Source organism: Silurus aristotelis, assembly GCF_946808225.1.
Source record: "Silurus aristotelis genome assembly, chromosome: 11".
NCBI classification, from domain to species: Eukaryota; Metazoa; Chordata; class Actinopteri; order Siluriformes; family Siluridae; genus Silurus; species Silurus aristotelis.
In genome coordinates, this window is record NC_139584.1 from 24627925 (window position 1) to 24647528 (window position 19604).

The window sequence follows — 19604 nt, forward strand, 5'->3', positions numbered from 1 at the left end:
CTCTCTCTCTCTCTCTCTCTCTCTCTCTCTCTCTCTCTCTCTCTCTCTTTCTCTCTCTCTCTCTCTCTCTCTTTCTCTCTCTCTCTCTCTCTCTCTCTCTCTCTCTCTCTCTCTCTCTCTCTCTATGACAAATATGGACATTTGTATTGCCATAGCGTGGAACATACAGAGACATAAGAACAGAAAAAACACTGTCAGAAATAGCAATAGACTATAATAATCATATACTATTATATAACTATAATATGAAATATAATAAAAAAAACAATAGAGTTGTAAAAAAGAAAAAAAAAATTCTCTGTCTACCTCAGAATTAGCACTTGTGTCTGGGGAAGACCTCCAGAGAATGGGTCCTTAAAAAAGTTCTCTCTTTGTCTTAGAACCACCCCCCCCTCTTTCTTTCTCTCTCCCCGTCTCTCTCTCTCTCTCTCTCTCTCTCTCTCTCTCTCTCTCTCTCTCTCTCTCTCTCTCTCTCTGTCTTTGCCTGCAGACTGTAATTACACTACACACATTTATAAACATGCAGTAAGCGTGTGTCTCTGTGTATCTGCGTGACTAAGTGTGTGTTCTAGCATGTGGGTCTGTGAGCGTGCACCCGCAAGAATCGCTTGCACATGTGCTTTGGTGCAGACATGAAGCAAAGAGTATACTTAAAAAAAAAAAAAAAGAGTAGTTGCAGTTACTCTTTTTGGATTCCACACCATGCCTGTTTCAGAACGTGTCATATGAATGCACCGGCACTGTAACACCGGTTCGGTCTGGTGCGGCTCTGACATGGCTAAGGGATTGAATTATGTATGTAAGTAGTTTAAGTCGACTTGTTTGAGTATTTGTGATGTAATTGCTTCCACTTGGTTGGCTTGGATACAGTGACAGGCTCATTTAGGGAACCACAGCTTTTGGGCAGCATGCAGCGCTGCCAATCAAACACTGATAAAGGGGTCCCGAGGAAGTATATTGGGAATTTTCCTGTTGTTGTTGTTTTATTTTCCTTTATTTTTCATGAGGTAATTTTTTTTATTCCCACATCCTTTGGGGAAATTTTATTACCCGAATGGGTTGCACGCTCACTTTTAGGGCCTCCTTCCCGATTTGAATTGCGCTTCAGAGTGCTGCCAGAATGCATTCAGATGAATTCGTGAGGACCGATGTGTGGTTGAAGCAGTTCGACAGTTCGATATTTGTTGTGTGTAAGACAAAAAACGAAGAGATTGTATAAAGGATTGCGGCCGCAAAAATGCACTGATTCTCATAAGACACGCACACACACCAACCAACAGCAAGTCACATGATACAGCCATCCACCATGAAAAGTTTAAATACGAAGGCCACCGATGGGAAAGCATTAAAAACGAATAATAATAATATATAAATCATCATAACAATAGTGATGGGAAGACCGTATCATTTTAGCGACTTGTTTTTTTTTTATGCTGTTCATCAAATTGAACAAATCTTTTTTGTCATTTTTTTTATGTCGTTTCTTTGATCAGAAATCAAATAAAATGTTACATTTTCAATAAGCAGATCCCCCAACACTTCTACATACATGAACTTTGACTATAGTTCCAATGAGCGTACTGTATATGGGAGTCGAACGAACAACTCAGACCAGAGGATTCATGAGACGAACCACTCAATTCTGTTTCCTGTACATAACCTACAGAGATTTTGCAACTCTTTTCTTATGCGCACCCAATAGAAAAAATCTACAAATCACACTTTGAGACTACTCGTTCTTCTGAGTCACAATAAAGACTCGTCGAAAATGAACGAATCGTTTATGAACGACCCGTCAATAATTATTATTCGATTGCGCTTCAGCATGCTGCCAGAATGCATTCGTATGAATCAGTTGCAGCAGATCGGCAGTCAAATCTTTTAATGTGCAACATATTCTTTGTGTGTGAGACAGAAAACGAAGAGATTGTATAAGGGGTTTGAGCCCGCAAAAAATGCTCTGATTCTCCTAAGACATGCACACACACACACACACACACACACACACACACACACACACACACACATACACACACACACACACACACAAACAGCCAATGGGATGGGAAAGTGTTAAAAACTACTACTACTGCTACTATTAATAATAATAATAATAATAATAATAATAATAATAAGACCTTTCTGTGCTACCATATCCTGAATCTTACTTAACATATAATTCAAAACACAGCACTTTTGAAACACGATAAAAATCTCCTGGGGCAGCAGAAAGCTTTAGGACCGAGCAGAATCGCTTTTTTGTGCGAGCGAGCACTATGAAATGTGCCCATGTCAAGTTCAATCCAGAGCCACATGTTATGGTCATGGAGCTCTTCCTCACCCTTACACACCTTCTATTCAGAAGATGAGACATGAAAAAGGGGGTAGCTTTTGGGGAGCGTGGAGATCGGTGTACTCCTGTAACACAGCTCAATAATCCCATGAGCGCAGCCCTCTTCCTTTCCTCCCCTGGCCACGAATGAATGAATGCCCCACACACACACACACACATACACACAGAGAGAGAAAAAGCGGTGAACTCACACGAGTTCCCATTATCTCCTGAAACCTGGAAACAGACTCGGCTCTCATCAGAGCTGTGGCTATAAAAGACTCTATTCTGGCTTGCGCCTCTCTAGATAAATATTCCTGAAGGCCCCTAATACCACATCTCCTCCTCTGACTGTCTGCGCTGAGCAAAATATCCTGCTCCCGTGAGTTCATGTCAAATCTATGAGCTTTTCATTTCGGCGCACAAAGAGGGGGTTCAGTCTGTGTGTGTGTGTGTGTGTGTGTGTGTGTGTATGTGTGTGTGCACCAATAGTAGGTTGAGGTCAAACGATGGACTCCTGTCTCATCACTCAGTGGCCGCTTTATGCTTTCTTCTCTTTAGGTTTCAGCCCCCACTATAGGGCTATTAGAAAAGACTATTTAAAAAAAAAAGCAATGTGAATTAATGTCCTTGTAAAGTCATTAATATTAATATTAATATTAATACCCCTGTCCTGTCTTTCTGTTTGTTTAGTATTATACATGTGGTTTTAAACTGAGCTGGGTTTTAATGCTCTTTTCTTTTCCTTTCCTTCTGTAGCAAATGCTGAACGATCATGAAGTGTCATCGCAGGATAGCTGCATCAAGAAGGTAGGCCCTGTGACGTGTGTGTGTGTGTGTGTGTGTGTGTGTGTGTGTGTGTGTGTGTGTGTGTGTGTGTGTGTGTGTGTGTGTGTGTGCTTTAAACACTTAAAAATCCAGCACTGAACATCACACACTTGAGCTGGAGATACAGAGGGACAACCTATTTACCCCAATATTAAGTATTAATCAAGAACTCCTGTTTTGATTTTTGTTTACACGTCATTTTTTGCTCTTAAACACATAGACTGGAGTAATGACTTGATACACTTGGGGGAAAGTAAAATGTTTTCCAGATAATTACTTTGTGCATCTGATTCCAAGACATGTTCCACCAAAGGCCCAGGTTTAAGAGGTGATGAATTTATTGTAGGAGTGGCAAGCTTAGTTTATTTTACGGCCTGTGTGAGAAGGTCGAGCTGGTGGTCGGGGGGTCAGGGGGGGAGAAGAAAGGAGTTCAAGTGTAAAACCAATGGAGCATGAAAGAACAATGGCAAGACACCTGCTCTTAGAATCAGCACGAGCCACATGTGAAGACCGCCTGAGAGGCAGCTGAAGTGTGCGGCTTTAGTTAATGACAGCGTCGGCTCTCCCCCAGGCTCGAGGCTTTTTCCGAAAACACGGGGACGAATTGTAAAGTCTTTTTTTTTTTTTTTATGTCTCTCTTTGAGGCTTTTATTCTGTTCGAATATCATCATTACATCCATATTAGGGAGGAAGTCAAGAATCCACGGTTGACTATTTGGGCACTGGATCATCTCTTAGTGTCCTGGCATGTGTCATCTTTCTTTTTTTATTAACATCCAGGATTCTCAATAATAATAATTATGGACCATCAACTGAAATAGTAATAAAAAAAATGTAAAAAACGTCAACTTAGACAAATGCTTCCTGTGTCTTTTAAACTGGATCATTCCGGTTAGAAATATGTTTGTCAAGCCAGAACACTCAATAAAAACATTCCCACCACACTATCTATACTATCATCGTCTCTATTTTCTCTTTCGGTAATACGCTCCTGACCCTCCTAAAGACAACGAGGCAGAGAGGTGGTTTTATTTCCCGGGCTGAAAAGCCTTCTTAGCCCCAATCCCACAGGATGGGATAGACACAGGAAGAAAAGGGAAGGTGAGAAGGATGAGGGGATAGAGGCTCAGCTCTTCTTTCATTTATTTATCCTCCCTCTCCAAACACAAACAGTTTCCAGACCCGTGGCTGGAGATGCCTATCGAGAGCACTGGGAGATAGGATCTACCTTATTGCCCATGATCGCCTGGGTATTCATGCGCCCCCTTTCCACTCTCGCACACTAATATTTCAGCTTTTCCCTCCGAAGCCTCCAGATGTAATCTGACTGCTCACACTTTGTCCAAAGAGTGCGTGTGTGTGTGTGTGTGTGTGTGTGTGTGTGTGTGTGTGTGTGTGTGTGTGTGTGTGTGTGTGTGTGTGTGTGAAGCTATATCTGTGAGTTTTGTGTGTGTCCTGCAAACATGTAAGCTCACAGTGATCCGGGCAAAGATAACACAGAGAGACATAAATTCATTATAGAAAATCAATGGCTTGTAATTGCATTCACAACTGATCCAAAAAGAATCCGGGGCAGATCCCCTGCAGCATTGTCCTGCGTCTGGGCCGTCTCGAAATTAAAACATTCCTCCATTTGGACTGCTTTATAAATGGGAAGGGCCTAAAGCAGGCCTGTGCGATGCTTTAATGGGAAAAAGATTAATGACTCTTTTGACAAGCACCCAGAGATCACATTAATGTCTTTTGGGCCCTTAGTGCCATGACTCCTTTTCTTTAGGTGAGAAAAATGGCCCCTCGCTTCCTTATCTTGTAATGTTTGTATTTATAACAAAGCTATCGCAAAATAACGCCAACTTTGATGTTCCTGGATGGGAGAGTACGCGATGAAGCTTGCTTTTCATGTTCTGACGGCCTCCTTTTGTTAAGTCCGTTTGTACAGGGTCAGGTCACCACTTTAACACTTTCTTTTTTCCCTCTGATGAGAAACAAAAGGAAGTAAAGTTGGGGGGGGTTCAACCAGGCTGGACTCTGATCAGCACTGTTAGTGCAGAGGGTCGCCAGAGGGTTAAAGAGACCCTTAATGTTTGCTTTATCAAGCCAGGAACATTTCCCTCCTATAAAGATTCCATCTCCAACGATCCTTCAAATTTATGACAGGCTTATTATGCCCCAGAAATGCATTACAGGTCAGGGGGAGCTCTTTCCTGACCTGTGGGCAGCTCACTCCAAATGTGATAATTGATTGATAATTATGATAATTTGTTTGAAATGATTATCTGGATGCAATAGTCACTAGTGTGCAAACTCCCCCCTGCTGTCTTGCCATTTTTTTCCCCTCTGTGTTTTCCCCCAATTATAATGCAGGGCCATCAGAAATGGCCTCTGGTTATGCAAGGGAGAGAAACAGGGGCCTCCCAGTCCGGTCCCCAGGGCCCAGGGGGGCCCGGTTGATGAATGATGACCCAGAGGAGACTGAAATCAGAGGAGAATAAACAAGGGAAAGAAGAGGAGGAGAGGGACAGGGGGAAGGCTGGTAACTATCTGTAGCGAAGGGCAATTATACGCCAGGCCAGGCTGCCCCTGGGGCAGCGGTATGGTCTGAAGAATGCAGAGGGCTCAGGGTTCTGACCACCAAAGATACACACACACACACACACACACACACACACACACACACACCCACACACACACACACACACACACACACACACACACACACAGTTCTAAGAGAGGTGGAAGAAAGAGGACAGTCTGGGAAAAACGATTTTTCAGGAAGTGGTCATCATTAAGGAGCATGTTTTAAAGAAAAAAACTATTCTTGAAAAAACTGACAAGATTCCAAAGTAAATAGGTTTTTAGTTTAGTTTTTTGTAATATACCTCTCTAATATACCTCTATTTTTTGGGGGTTTTTTTTGGTCCAGCAATGTGATTCCTCTGAACAACATGCCTGTTCAATTAAAACGGAAAGCCTCCTTATGCGCTTCAGCAGCAGACTGTCAAAAAACACTCAGCAATTGCATGTCGTTGGCTTTTTCTGTCACCGCCAGGGGAGGAGGCCTCTGTAGAAATAATATTTGTGGGTTACTTTTTTTGTAGGACTAGGAGATGACTTAATGATAATATCCTCTCTTTCTTCTCCTGGCTCAGTTACACTCTAACTGGCATTCTGTTTTTTCCTCCGGAGATGAGAAGTGAGTTGTATACACACACACACACACACACACGCACACACACACACACACACACACACACACACACACACACACACACACACACACAGACAGACACACACAAAGAGAAACCTATACACTTTGTCTGCTTACTTGAGTGAGTCTGGGACTGTTGAGCAGTACACAACTGTGTGATGAACATCATGGACAAATATACACAACAGGGTTTTCAGATTTTTATATATATATATATATATATATATATATATATATATATATATATATATATATATATATATATATAACATATACACATATGTTTGTGTCTGTGGGTCTGTGCACTATGTTGTGATTTTTTTACTGATGAATGCACATGAGGCAGCATTTTTCCCGTCGGTCCTGTATTTGCTAGGATGTGTCCTATCTAAGCCTACGTCTTTCTCCTTTTTTTTGACGAGAGTTGAAAACAAACATGCCTTTCTGCACTGTCTGTGGGAACTGTCCCTTCCTTGACAGAATGCTGTCATTATGCATATTCTTCTTAGCATTCCCAGTTTCAGAAGCTTGAGTACAGTGCGTGCATGGAAAGGCCAGTGTGTGTGTGTGTGTGTGTGAGTATGTGTGTGTAAGAGAGAGAGAGAGAGAGAGAGAGAGAGAGAGAGAGAGAGAGAGAGAGAGAGAGAGAGAGAGAGAGAGAGAGAGAGAGAGAGAGAAAGAAAGAAAGAAAGAAAGAAAGAAAGAAAGAAAGAGAAAGAAAGAAAGAAAGAAAGAAAGAAAGAAAGAAAGAAAGAAAGAAAGAAAGAAAGAAAAGTTTGAGTATGGAGTTGTCCATTGTGACGTGTATGACTCCTCGCACACCCCACTACTGCACTGGAATTCAAGTGGGAGACTGAGATGAGGATAGATGAAGAGAGAGAGAGAGAGAGAGTTGAGAGAAAGAGGCGAGAAGAGAAATGGAAGACTGCTGAAAGGGCAAAATATTAGCTTTCATGCACTGCTCTCACACTCTCCCCCTTTCTTTCACAATCTTTCTCTGAATGCCACCCCACCGCATACAGCTTTTGAACAATGAGGGCAGAAAGTGACTGAGATTGGTATGTCTTCTTCTTCACTCTCTCTCTTTCTCTCTCTCTCTCTCTCTCTCTCTCTCTCTCTCTCTCTCTCTTCCTCTCTTTCTCACTCACTTATTCTGTGAGAGAGTTCATCCTGAGTGGGAGTTCATTAATTCTGTTGCGTGAATGAATGAATGAATCTCCTTCGCACGTCTCCTATAATAATGCCGTTGCCATAGAAACAGAATATTTCAAGTTTGTTAAGGTGTTTAGTATAGTTGGGTGTATTTTCATGACACTGGTGGTCTATCTTTTTATTTTTTTTCTTCAGAGAAGTAAAATTAGAAATGTGATTAATTTCAATTATTACAGAATTATAATTTACAGAAACATCTTCAGGCCACATTGTTGTTTTCCGAAGCCCTGTGTGTGTGTCCAAGTGTGTATTTGTGCATTTGTGTGTATGGCACAAGGGGGAGCATTTTTCATTCGCTCAAATATAGTCTTTCGTTCCAATAAATAAAAAAAATCTTCGCGAACGACCCCTACTCTAACCTCTTAACTCCGTCGTACCTCGGATATATTTCGCTCGCACAACATCTTACCCAAGCAGATAACAGGACAAAGTAAGGAGAAAGTCGCTATCGTAGGAACATCAGCTCGCCGAAGGACGAGACTAAAGAGCAGAATGGAAGAGTGAAGAGTGAGGAGTGCTGAGGGTTAGGAATGTTTGAATGCCCATGAGAGAGGCTCTGCCAGTCAGTTGCTGCCTGACCAGGCCATGCCCGACCATGTAGAGGTCATGTGAACACAACCCCCTCACACTCCTCTGTCTCTCTGATATATCTGCTCGCACATTCTCACCCCCAGTTTCCCCACAGCCATCCTCCGAACCCAATGAATATTTCATCTCACACCAGATCAGATGAAAACACCAGTGGTTTGTTGATTGTTCCTTTTTAATGCAATTTCTTTAAGTTTTTAACCTAAAAAATCAGCTCATATATAGAAACCATCATTTTATATCAACTGTTTAAAGATGTTTAACACTTACAGAGTTTGTTTGTCTAATCTGTCATATCCTTTACCAGGATAGGAATTTGATCAGTGTTATAGAGGTGTGATGTAGTCAGAAATCAAATCCCAGATCGTTTTTTTGTTCTTCCTAATGATTTGTAAAGGAATAGCACGTAATGCTTTTTATGCATTTATAATGTAGAATATTTTTGTATACCAGTCTCAGGCAAATTAGTGCCAGTTATCATATATGTTCTAACATCTGTATAAAATCTCTTGGTTTTTCTTTTCTCTTGAATACAATAAAAAAAAGGGTTACCAAGCAAAAGTACATGGTAATAAACCTACTGATCAATACAAAGCTGTTACACCCTTGAATAAATGTTAACCTAAATGTATAGTTACAGAAAATATCAGCAAATATTATTACATTGTATGGTAGAAAGTTTATGATGGACATGTAATGAATGGATATTTGGTGAATAGGTTCCCTTTTGTGTCTGGTTCCTCTTAAGGTTTCTTTCTCATGGTATCTCAGAGAGATTTTTCTTGCCGCAGTCACTACTGGCTCAGTCATCAGGGATAAAATTACAATTATAAGGAACAATCTTATAGGCACTGAACTTATATACTCTTTTATAACCGCTTTATGTCTGTAAAGCTGCTTTGAGACAATGTCCATTGTTAAAAGCGCTTTACAGATAAAAATGTATTAAATTGAATTGAGAATTGCATTCATCCAGTCACAAGGGTGTTAGTAAAGTCAGGAATGTGATGTATCTGAGGTAATAAATGTTCTTTCACATCCCAAAGGTGTTCAAAAGGGTTGAAGTCGGAGCTCTATAGCAGGCCAATCAAAATCTTCCACTTCCTCCCTTGGAGCTGGCTTTGTGCACAGGGGCATTGTCATGCTAGAACAGTTACATCTAATGACATCCTATATGATCATGTGCCTCCATCTTTATGGTAACAGTTTAGAACCACATATGCCTAATATGTGAAAAAGTCAGGTGTCCCAATACTTTTGTTCATCACCCAATAGTTTTTGTCTAAATAGCAACACATATTTTATTATTACTTTTAGATTGTAGCTGTTTATATAGAAATGCTGGCATATTCATAAAAACAAGAGTATTCCTATAAACCTGCGTTTTTGCGCCAACTTGCGACCTTCTGACCAATCAGATCGGAGAATTCAAAGACATCAGAACTTATGTATTGGTCTGCAGATTTAAAAACACAGCGGGAGCATTACAATACACTAATGACAAATACGATAAATCAGTTTGACAAGAGTATTCGATTTCTATCAAAATTATGTATTTTGTACAGCAGCTCCAGCAGCTGTGTTTACACTTTCATTATCAGCTTGTTTGAGCCTCTCAGGTTTTTCTCAACACAGAGACACGCGTCCCTTCATGTCTACGCACCGATGTCTACGCAAACTTCCAATGAAGAGGAGGGATGCTAAAAAAACAGAATGAATGTAATAAAGAATGCTGTATATAATATCTCTTTATTTGAAGATGATTATTAGAGAAGCAGCTTTCTCAGCGTCACTTAGCACCTGCATTGTTCTCTCGTTGTTTTCTGGCCTTGTGAACGACCACCTGTGTTTTCATGCACAGCCCTGTTCCAGACAAACCTGAACCGAAGTTTACAAATGGCACATTTCTCATCCTATTGTGGCGCTTGTCACCCAAACCTGCGGCTCGCAGAAAAGAACTTCTTTATTGGATCATGTGGCTGACGCAGGAGCTCTCGTTTCTAAGATGGCTGACCTCCGCTTGCACTCCAGAGATTGCTCATGGTGCCCACTGAGACATTTGTGTTTAGTAGTGGATTAACACCGAAATAAGCCTGCTGGTATTTTTTTATTAGTATAAAAATTCTGCTCATAATACTTACTTCAATTGCTTTTCAAAAAAATATATATTTTTTTCATTACATTAAAATTTTTTATTTATTATTGAATTACAGCTAAATTGTACACAAATAAAAATCCATATAATACATATTTTTTATTGAAATTACTTAATTATATGAATTACTTATATTATTTACTTATACAAAATAGTGTGTGTGTGTGTGTGTGTGTGTGTGTGTGTGTGTGTGTGTGTGTGCGTGTGTGTGCGTGTGCGTGTGCGTGTGTGTCCATGCTCTTTCAGTACTAAACACCCATTATCACTATGAACAGATAAAATCCCCTTCGCATCCGATATCATTGTGAGGTCCAGATGTGTGTGTGTGTGTGTGTGTGTGTGTGTGTGTGTGTGTGTGTGTGTGTGTGCTGTAACATGCCTCCATCTGTGGCACACATGGGATACATTCTATAGTAGTTGAAATAATTCATGGGTCACTCGCAGACATACTCCTTGATACTTCACAGCTTCTTTGCTATTAATAGGGTGGGCTGTAACACAAACACATACACACATGCACACACACACATACAAAACCACAACACACACACACACAAAGATTAATATGAATAAGTAAATTATATTTGTATATTTTTAAAACGTTTTATTAAATGTCTAAGAATGATTCATTGCTGATAGATAGATAGATAGATAGATAGATAGATAGATAGATAGATAGATAGATAGATAGATAGATAGATAGATAGATAACTAATATTAATATTAATAATAATATTAATAATAATAATAATAATCTATTATTTTGACATAAATGATGAATATCTTCATTCATTCATTCATTCATTCATTTTCTCCCGCTTATCCGTAATTCGGGTCGCGGGGGTAGCAGTCTAAGCAGGCCCCCGCCTTCGACTGCTGCCCAATCCTCACAGCACCGTCCCTTACGGTCCCTCCTGCAGGTGGTGAGCCCACGGGAAGGCGGCGCCACGTCACTCCGACGTCACGGACCTTGATATTTCCCTCGTAAGGGACCCCCGGAGCATAGAGGGTTAAGGGCCTTGTTAAAGGGCCCAAGAGTGGCAGCCTGGCGATACCGGGGCTCAATGATAAAATGATGAATATCTGTAGAGTTTAATTAAAATCATGTGTATAATTCCTTTTTTTTTTTTACTTCTTTCTTTTTTTCGTAGCCTTTTTCTCCTAATGTTCCTTGTTAATAATTAAGTGCTTAGTATATGACAGGGTTTTTTTCATACATTGAAAAGTTTGCTGTAATGATGCTTAAAAAAATGTAAAGGGATTAAAAAAAAAAAAGTGAAATGCACAAAAACAGAGTGAGGTTGTGTATGGACTTAAGTAAATAAGTAGGCTGGAGTGTGAGCGGTGCTGAGCTTTTGCAAATCGCCTCCTGCATTAGACAAGTTAATAAAACACGGATTCACCCCCCTCCACTCGAGCAGCGGCGTTCGGCCTCGGAGGGTTTAATCTTCATTATGGAGCATTACCCCACTGCGAGCTTTCTGGTTGAGCCTGGCACCACCGAGCCGGTACACTCATACACACACTCACACACACACACACACTGAGGACTGACCTCACCCGCTCAAATGAACTGTTAAATAACTCCACCTAATCCTGAGACCCTGAAACAATAGGTGCTTGAAACATCCATTTTCCTACCATCAATCAAGCTCTGGGGCTTTAGAGATTTATCATTAATTAATGCGCACAGGGAACAGGACAATCTCGAAAAGAATCTCGCAAAGATGGCTTGCAGAGAGAGAGAGAGAGAGAGAGAGAGAGAGAGAGAGAGAGAGAGAGTAAGCGAGAGCGGGGGAAATTAAGATAAAGAGAAGGAGCAACAGAGAGAGAAAGAGAGAGAGAGAGAGAGAGGGTCTACTGTATATCACCCTGCTAACAAACAGCATTGCTAATCCTCTCCCAGTGAATGGTTTCTTCAAGAAACATGGCCATTACCCAGAATAATTTGAGTATTGATTGTTTGCTGAAGAGCTTGTGTTTATCTAATTAATCCCATCAAAGCCCATGTTACTTTACCCCAGGGACAAAAGCATTTACTTATGCTAATTAACTGTTGCTCTTCGTTTCGTAATTAGGGCCTAATAATTGGGATCGGTTACAGAGAAGCGGCCCGTGACGCCGTGACCTCGCGACTTCAATCTTCGATCGGCGACGTCTGTCGCGAAGCCGAGCGCTTCATTTAATATGCTAATGCCCAAGAGCAGGGGCCAGAGGAAGATCTGAATATCGGTTGAGTCATTAGGATAATTAGAGAGGAAAGGCAATTGAGTAAACAGGGTCGTTAGCCTGTCACCCCTAATTAAGCCATTAAAGAGACACAGGGCAGAGGGTGTCGCGTTAATTAACTGCTGCTCACCGAGAAGAGTGTTCGACACACAAATTATCTGATTGAGAAACAATGATTAAACGAAGCAGGGGGGCCCGGGGGAGAAGTGCCGGAGGAGCCCTCAGCCGTGTCCTCGCACAATGCTAATGATTCATCCTTAATAATCCCTTTATTCCGCCAAACAGCTCCCGTTTAGGGCTGCACACATCCGGAAATCATGAAAGCGTGAGCGCAATAATGTTTAGGCGCCTCTTATCTTCCCCAATTACACACATCCTCTAGCACACGAACAGACAGGCGTGTACGTACATTTTGAGGATTTGAGGATTAGTGTGTGTGTGTGTATGTCGTATGTATTAATGTTGCATACGTGTTCATTCATACCCTCATTTTATTAAAACATTTATAAACTATGAAACAATGATTACGTGCGTACTAGTGGTCATCTTAAGAAATGAGTGTCCTCTTCGGGGCACCTTAGGAAAAAAAGCTCAGCACAGCTTATATTCCTGTCTCTCTGCTCTTTGGGTTCTTGAAAGCCACTCTCGGGTATAAAGGTACCAAACCGTGCTTTTCTTTATCACTGAGGTGCTACCATCATGCGGACATGTTTTTCTCGCTTTGTGTGTGTTTTTTTTTCACCTAGGAAAAGACCATGTGGTGCGGTTTAGTGCAAAAATATTCACTAAAAGCTAGAAAAGCATTCGGAAAAGCGATACGAGATAAATTCATGGAATCAGGGCTAGTTTTGGATAATCCCAAAAAAAAAGACAGTTTGACTTAATTACTTCATAAAAAAAGATTTTACGTGTTATAAACAGCTTAATAATCTAGAACTGTATAGTCCCGCCATTGGACAATGCGGGTCTGACTGAAATATACAACACATTTACATAAAAATGCTTTGTGTATGTTCTAAGGGGCTTTATCTCGTTACCAGGATCCTATGCTCGAAAAAAAAGAGGAGCAGGAGTGACGTGGAGAAGGTGCACAGCTTAAACAGGGCATTATGGTGTAAAATATGCTATCAGGATGTGATGCAGAACATTAGGCAAAGGATCCCAAAGAGTGGCGTGCAATAATTCACAATACAGAGCGACGCATCGGCGAAGAGCACAGCCATTTATTTTGATTGAAACGGTCCAGGAAGCGCGCGTATCAAAGCAAACGAATGATGGTTTTTTTTTCCACAGTCAGTGCGGATTGTTTCTTTTTTATATATATATATATATATATATATATATATATATATATATATATATATATATATATATATATATACATTGTTTTGTACTTTTTGATCCAGCTTTAAATCTGCAAATAATTGCATCTTTTTTTTGTTCATTCTTATTTTGGGTACACTTTTGCGTGCTTGCCCTTAAAAAAAACAAAAAAAGTACTCTAATTGAAAAAAAAGAAAGCTGCAACTGGAAATATGATTAGTTGGTAAATTTTCAGCTTCAGTCACAATACTGCTTGCTTGAAATTATTTGCCTCAACTGTGACTTTACCACCCTTTCTTTTCTAAACATTTTTCCCATCATTATTGTGGATGTGATTTAAGATCTTGGCCATAATGGCAATACTTTGACAAACATGACTTCTTAGCAGGAGATTTGTGTCAAGTATTTCTGAACCAGCACATAAATGAATTAGCAATAAAATGGACTTAGCCTGTAATAGCAGGGGTGCCCATTATTGGAGTTCTAATCACTAAAGAGATGCCATTCAATTGCCTCAAGAAGGCGCTTTTTTTTCCCCCGCCGCTTTGCCGGCCACCGGATTTCATAAAGTAACACGTTTTTAATGGAAGGTGCTCTGCTTGAGCCGAGGACCCCAGAAGCTTTTTTTTTCTGTAGGTCTGAGTTTTGATTACTGCTGGCAACAGGCTCTTAGCTCTCGTCGGAGGCCGCAGCCGAGTTGAAAGGGTCCCAGCGTGCGTGCCAAGGCTCGGGAAATTACAGCAGGGAAAGGGGCGAAAGTGCTCCTCTGCATTTAGTGCATTTAATCAGCCGCTCATTTTTTTTTTCTCTTTTCTTTTTTTTTTTGATAGTCAAACAGTAGTTAATTACAGTTGCACCTGCCTACGGGTGTCGGGGTGGATCGTTGTTAATGAGGGATCTAGAGCGCCTGCGTCTTTTCCTGGAATATATAAAACTCCAGGGGATGCGCCGCATGGCCTCGCCAGCTCACCACTTATGCCTGCCGCTCGCCGCGTCATGATTGACAGCGCAGACAGAAGGAGAAAAGAAGGAGCTCGATTTTGATTCCATCTCTTGTGTTTGGAGAAATTATACATCTCTGCCCTCAACTTCACAGAGAGAGAGAGAAAGAGAGAGAGAGAGAGAGAGAGAGAGAGAGAGAGAGAGAGAGAGAGAGAGAGAGAGAGAGAGAGAGAGAGAGAGAGAGAGAGAGAAAGCTCCATTTTTCAGGCCTAATTTTTAAATTGCGTAGATATATTTTTTCTCCCCTTAAACGCTTTCATTTCTTTGATTTAACTTAGTAAGACAGATTTTTTTGTTTATTTTAATACAAAAAAGGCTCCAAAAATAATTTTTTTTAAATAATTATTTTATGCCACTCCTTAGAAGTCGTTAGTGTTAAAATTATGACTTTTTCCTTCTGCTCGCGCTCCCTCTCTACTAGTTTCTCTTTCTTTCCCCCTAAGGTGAAGGAGCGAGATAATGAGATGAAGCGACCGGGGCTATTAAAGGACAATTTGATAGTGCACAACCGTGTCGGCCGTTCCGATACAAGACGAGCTCGGTTGCGTACGCTCTGCTGGACGCCACATCAAAGCGCATTAGAAACGACCTCAGTGTCAAGAGCGCTGATCAAAAAGCAGGTGCAAACACACACACATGCAAAGACAGACGATTCCACCCACACTCATATGTGCTGAGTTTTAATGTTCGTAGAACTATTTACTTCCCATACTGAGTTTTTTTGAAGTGCAGCTGCCTTTGACGTATCCGTCACCTCAAAGCGTGTGCGAGTCTGTGTTTCGTCCATGTGTGTACCAGATAAGCATGATAGAGACATACTCGTTCCTTCTGGTGCCACATCCTGACCTCTTTCATCCTTCTGCGTTTTATTTTGTTGACCCTCGGCCCTCCTCTCACTTAGACCCACATGCTATAATCTTTTTTTTTTGCTCCCGTCATCTATCGGTAACCATATTTGCCACACCCAATCAGTTTGATTGATCATCAGCGAGGCCACAGGCTGGGCAATCAGCTGGGTCTCGTCGATTTCCCCACAGACACGCATGGCTTGACAGCACCATAAACTGGCCATTCATCAAAGCGTCCCCCTCTTGGACAATGGTGCTGCCCTGCGGCTCACTGTCATACACAGCTCCGAGCATGCTGGCAAAGTCACACACACCCGTACAGACCCTTCGCGACCTGTGTGCACGGGTGTCCTGCATCACATCATTTTGCTCTGTGAAAAGAAACAATGATGCAGCTCTGCCTTCTGTTTTTTTTTTTTTTCTTTTTTTTCCCCCCTTGCCCAGGTCTGGCACCGTTCTTCTCCGGCTCGTTCAAGAGTTTCGGCTGCTTAACGAAATGGATCAGGCCCTAAAGCAATATTGACTGAATAGAAATGTAAGATGAATGATGGCCCTAATGTGATATCCACACACACAGAGGTCGTGATAATAAAGCATTTATCAGACCTCTATTACTTAGACACACACACTCACACACTCACACATTCACACACTCACAGTGTGTTAAATACAGAGCGCAGGGGGAGGGCCACAGACGGTTCAGAACAGCATTGAGGGAGCTTGAAAATTAGCTTCTAAAGTACACTTAAAAAGCCAGCAGCAGCTATGCAAAGGCAGCGGTGTGGAGAGGGTGAGTGAGAAATGGAAGAAGAAAGAAAAATACGAGACAGAGAAAGAGGGGGAAATACAAAAAAAAAGAAAGAAAGAGCGAGAGCGCAAAGAGCGGCAATGGAGCATGGCGTGTCAGCGTGAAAGAGAAGGCGAGCGTGAGTGTTTCTGCTTTTCCGCGAGCGTCCAGAGAGTTAAAGAATGCCGCCGCTCACCAGGCTCCTCTGTGTTTTACGGCACATGGGTCAATAGCAATAATAAAAGAGATATTCATGGACATCGAGTTCTCCCTCTTCCCCCTCTCTCCTCTCTCTCTCTCTCTCTCTTTTCCTCACTCTCTGGCATATCATCTAGTTATTTAGAAGACATCTCGTCCCGGGCGTTCAGGGAGCCCATGAATCTGCCAGCGCCTGTACACTTAGGGGCCCGTAGTCAAGACAAAAGAGCCTCTGCTGACCTGGTCACTAAACCCTGTCAAACGGAGCCATTCCTCTTCAGACCAGGACTAATGAGTTCTTCAAGCCATGCTAGCTTTAGCTGCACAGCCAAATGTGTAGCCTGCTAGCCAGCAAAGAGTTACGAGGTTGGGAGATGGCATCATTTTTATAATTATTTATGATCCATAAATCTGAATAAAAGGGGACAAATTTATGATTTCATCGTAGATTAATAGATATTGCAAATAGTTACATAAGCAGCGCATGCTTGAATTTTAATGTTTAGAAATACATGTGTAAATAGTTCAGGGGGGTCTAATTTTTTCCACAAAGCACCGGGGTGGGCGCAGATTTTCATTCCAACCAATCCAGGTCCACACCTGATAGTCACTGCAAAAAAATCATTAGATAAAAACAGGTAGAATTTGGTGTGGACTTGCTGGGTTGGAATGAAAACCTGCACCCACGGGTTTCCCTTTGTGGAAAAGATTTGACACCCATGAAATACTGTATTAAAAAAAGTATTTTTGGCAGATTTTGTTGGACATTTGATTTTTTTTTTTTGGCCCCCCTGCTAATGGGTTATAAAAGGCCCTAGCAAACCGGCGACTTTCATCACTTAGCACTGCTAAAGCAGACACGACGGCCAGCTCTGTTTAGCCTGACACTGTGAAGACGGCCTCAGCCTCCGTTTCCGAGTTCAGCAACACGGGGCGCTTTATGTGCACATTCAGGATATGGGGGTTATCCTGGATGACCTGCCTATTGAGTTCCACAGCTCCGAGTAAAAGCAGGAGTGTGGCAGGGAGGAGCATGCTAACACTCCACCTTCGACTAATCTAACTAGCTTTTTACATAACCTTTTTAGCAGAAGTTTTTCGTTTAGGTATTAATTCTTGATTTTCGTCACGTACAGCTTTAAACTCGTTTCTCATGCGAATGTATTTTCATTCTAGTTTAATTTCTTTTCTAACTATAGGCATTGTCATAGTGAGTGCATGTATTTTGAATATTTAAAAATAGAGCTATGAGTGTGTGGTGTGGTTTGGTGTGGTGCGGTGTGTGTTTGTGAGGAGGGTATGTGTGCGTAAAACTCATACACCGTTCCAGGCTCATAAAGCACTGCACACTGTTAAAGCATCCTGCTGCTTTTAAAGCCATGTTTTGATGCCGAGAGACCAAGAAGCTCACAAATCACAAATGTGGACGCGCGCGCACACACACACACACACACACACACACACACACACACACACACACACACACACACATACATACATACATATATATATATATATATATATATATATATATATATATATATATATATATATATATATATATATACACACACTTTCTGTCCTTATTAAGGAGCAAACTTGAAGAACTATATAACTTATTGCATGATTTCTCTTATTTATTTCAGGTTGTATAAACTATACCTCAGTTATGTATTAATGAATTTATACACTTCAAATCCAACTAAAAACACGTTTATATATACTTGACATATATACTGTTTTATGGCCTCCTGTGTGCATTCCTGTCACGTAACGCGCTCTCGGAGCTTGTTTGTGTTCTTAAGGCCTGGCTCGTCTACACGAGGGGTCTTTCCCACTTTCCCAGCACTCCGAGCCATTCTCTACCAACTTCCTGTGCTCTCACCGGGAGGAAAGGTCTGTTTGTGTTGCCACGGAGACGTGCTGAAAGGAGCCGGACCTTCCTTCTTCGTCTCCTTCAATGCTCCTCTCCTTCTGAAACAAAACAAAATGGACAGAGAGAGAGAGAGAAAGAGAGAGAGAGAGAGAGAGAGAGAGAGAGGGAGAGCGAGAGTTTTTCATTCTCGTAGGGAAACTCCAAAGTGTACCACGTTGCAAACAATCACAGGAGGCTCCTATTAGTTTGTGTGTTGTTCTAAGGTGGTGCAGTGAATCGAAGGGCAGCTCTCACTCCCAGCTCCTTTGACTGTTTTTTTTTGTTGTTGTTTTTTCGGACGTTCTTTGCATCACACAGGCGAAAGAGCGAAAAACAATTGACAGAACAGAGGGCGGACCAAGCCTCAAGCCGGCCCCTGGCTCTCGGCTTTCACGCAGCCAGACTCAGGCTGTCGCTGTTTACCCCTGGACCGACAAGGTGACAAGTCAACGTGCAGTCTATTTACACACAGCTGATGGTGTCAGTTCCCCCGTCGATGCACCGAGGTTATTTGTGTGTGTGTGTGTGTGTGTGTGTGTGTGGGGTATATATAATACCTTTTGAACGTTTTTGTCCCTCTCTGGCGATTTCGCAGCGTGTGACTGCTGACGCCGGAGATAAATGCGTTTCTGACCCCGGAATCCTCCGCTGGGTTTATTTGTGAATTTCATTGAGTTGAGTCTTTATAGTGTACAGTTTGAGTGTGTGTGTGTGTGTGTGTGTGTGTGTGTGTGTGTGTGTGTGTGTGTGTGTGTGTGTGTGAGTGTGTGGTCCTCACTTGGTGAGCTGCAGCGCTCCATAGATCCTGCTGTGTACAGGCGCCCTCTGTTGCCTGTTTGTGTTGTGAGAGTTGTACTTCTCTGTGAAACACATCTCCACTACTATACTAAAGCAGTGTGCCATAAAGCCAAATGAGGCATTCTGCAGTGAAGGGCCCTATTAAGTAAACAAATCTCTCTCTCTCTCTCTCTCTCTCTCT

At 41.7% G+C, this 19604-nt stretch overlaps 1 protein-coding gene across 13 annotated transcripts in view; it reads left to right on the top strand.

Annotated features, from left to right (window-relative positions):
- prdm16 (PR domain containing 16) overlaps positions 1 to 19604 on the top strand; it is a 180523-nt gene that overhangs the window by 92772 nt on the left and 68147 nt on the right. For all 13 annotated transcript variants that reach the window (XM_083554728.1, XM_083554740.1, XM_083554736.1 and 10 more), the window contains one exon: positions 3092 to 3142. In XM_083554728.1, coding sequence (XP_083410854.1) covers positions 3092 to 3142 — 51 coding nt within the window. The remainder of the gene's footprint in view (positions 1 to 3091; positions 3143 to 19604) is intronic.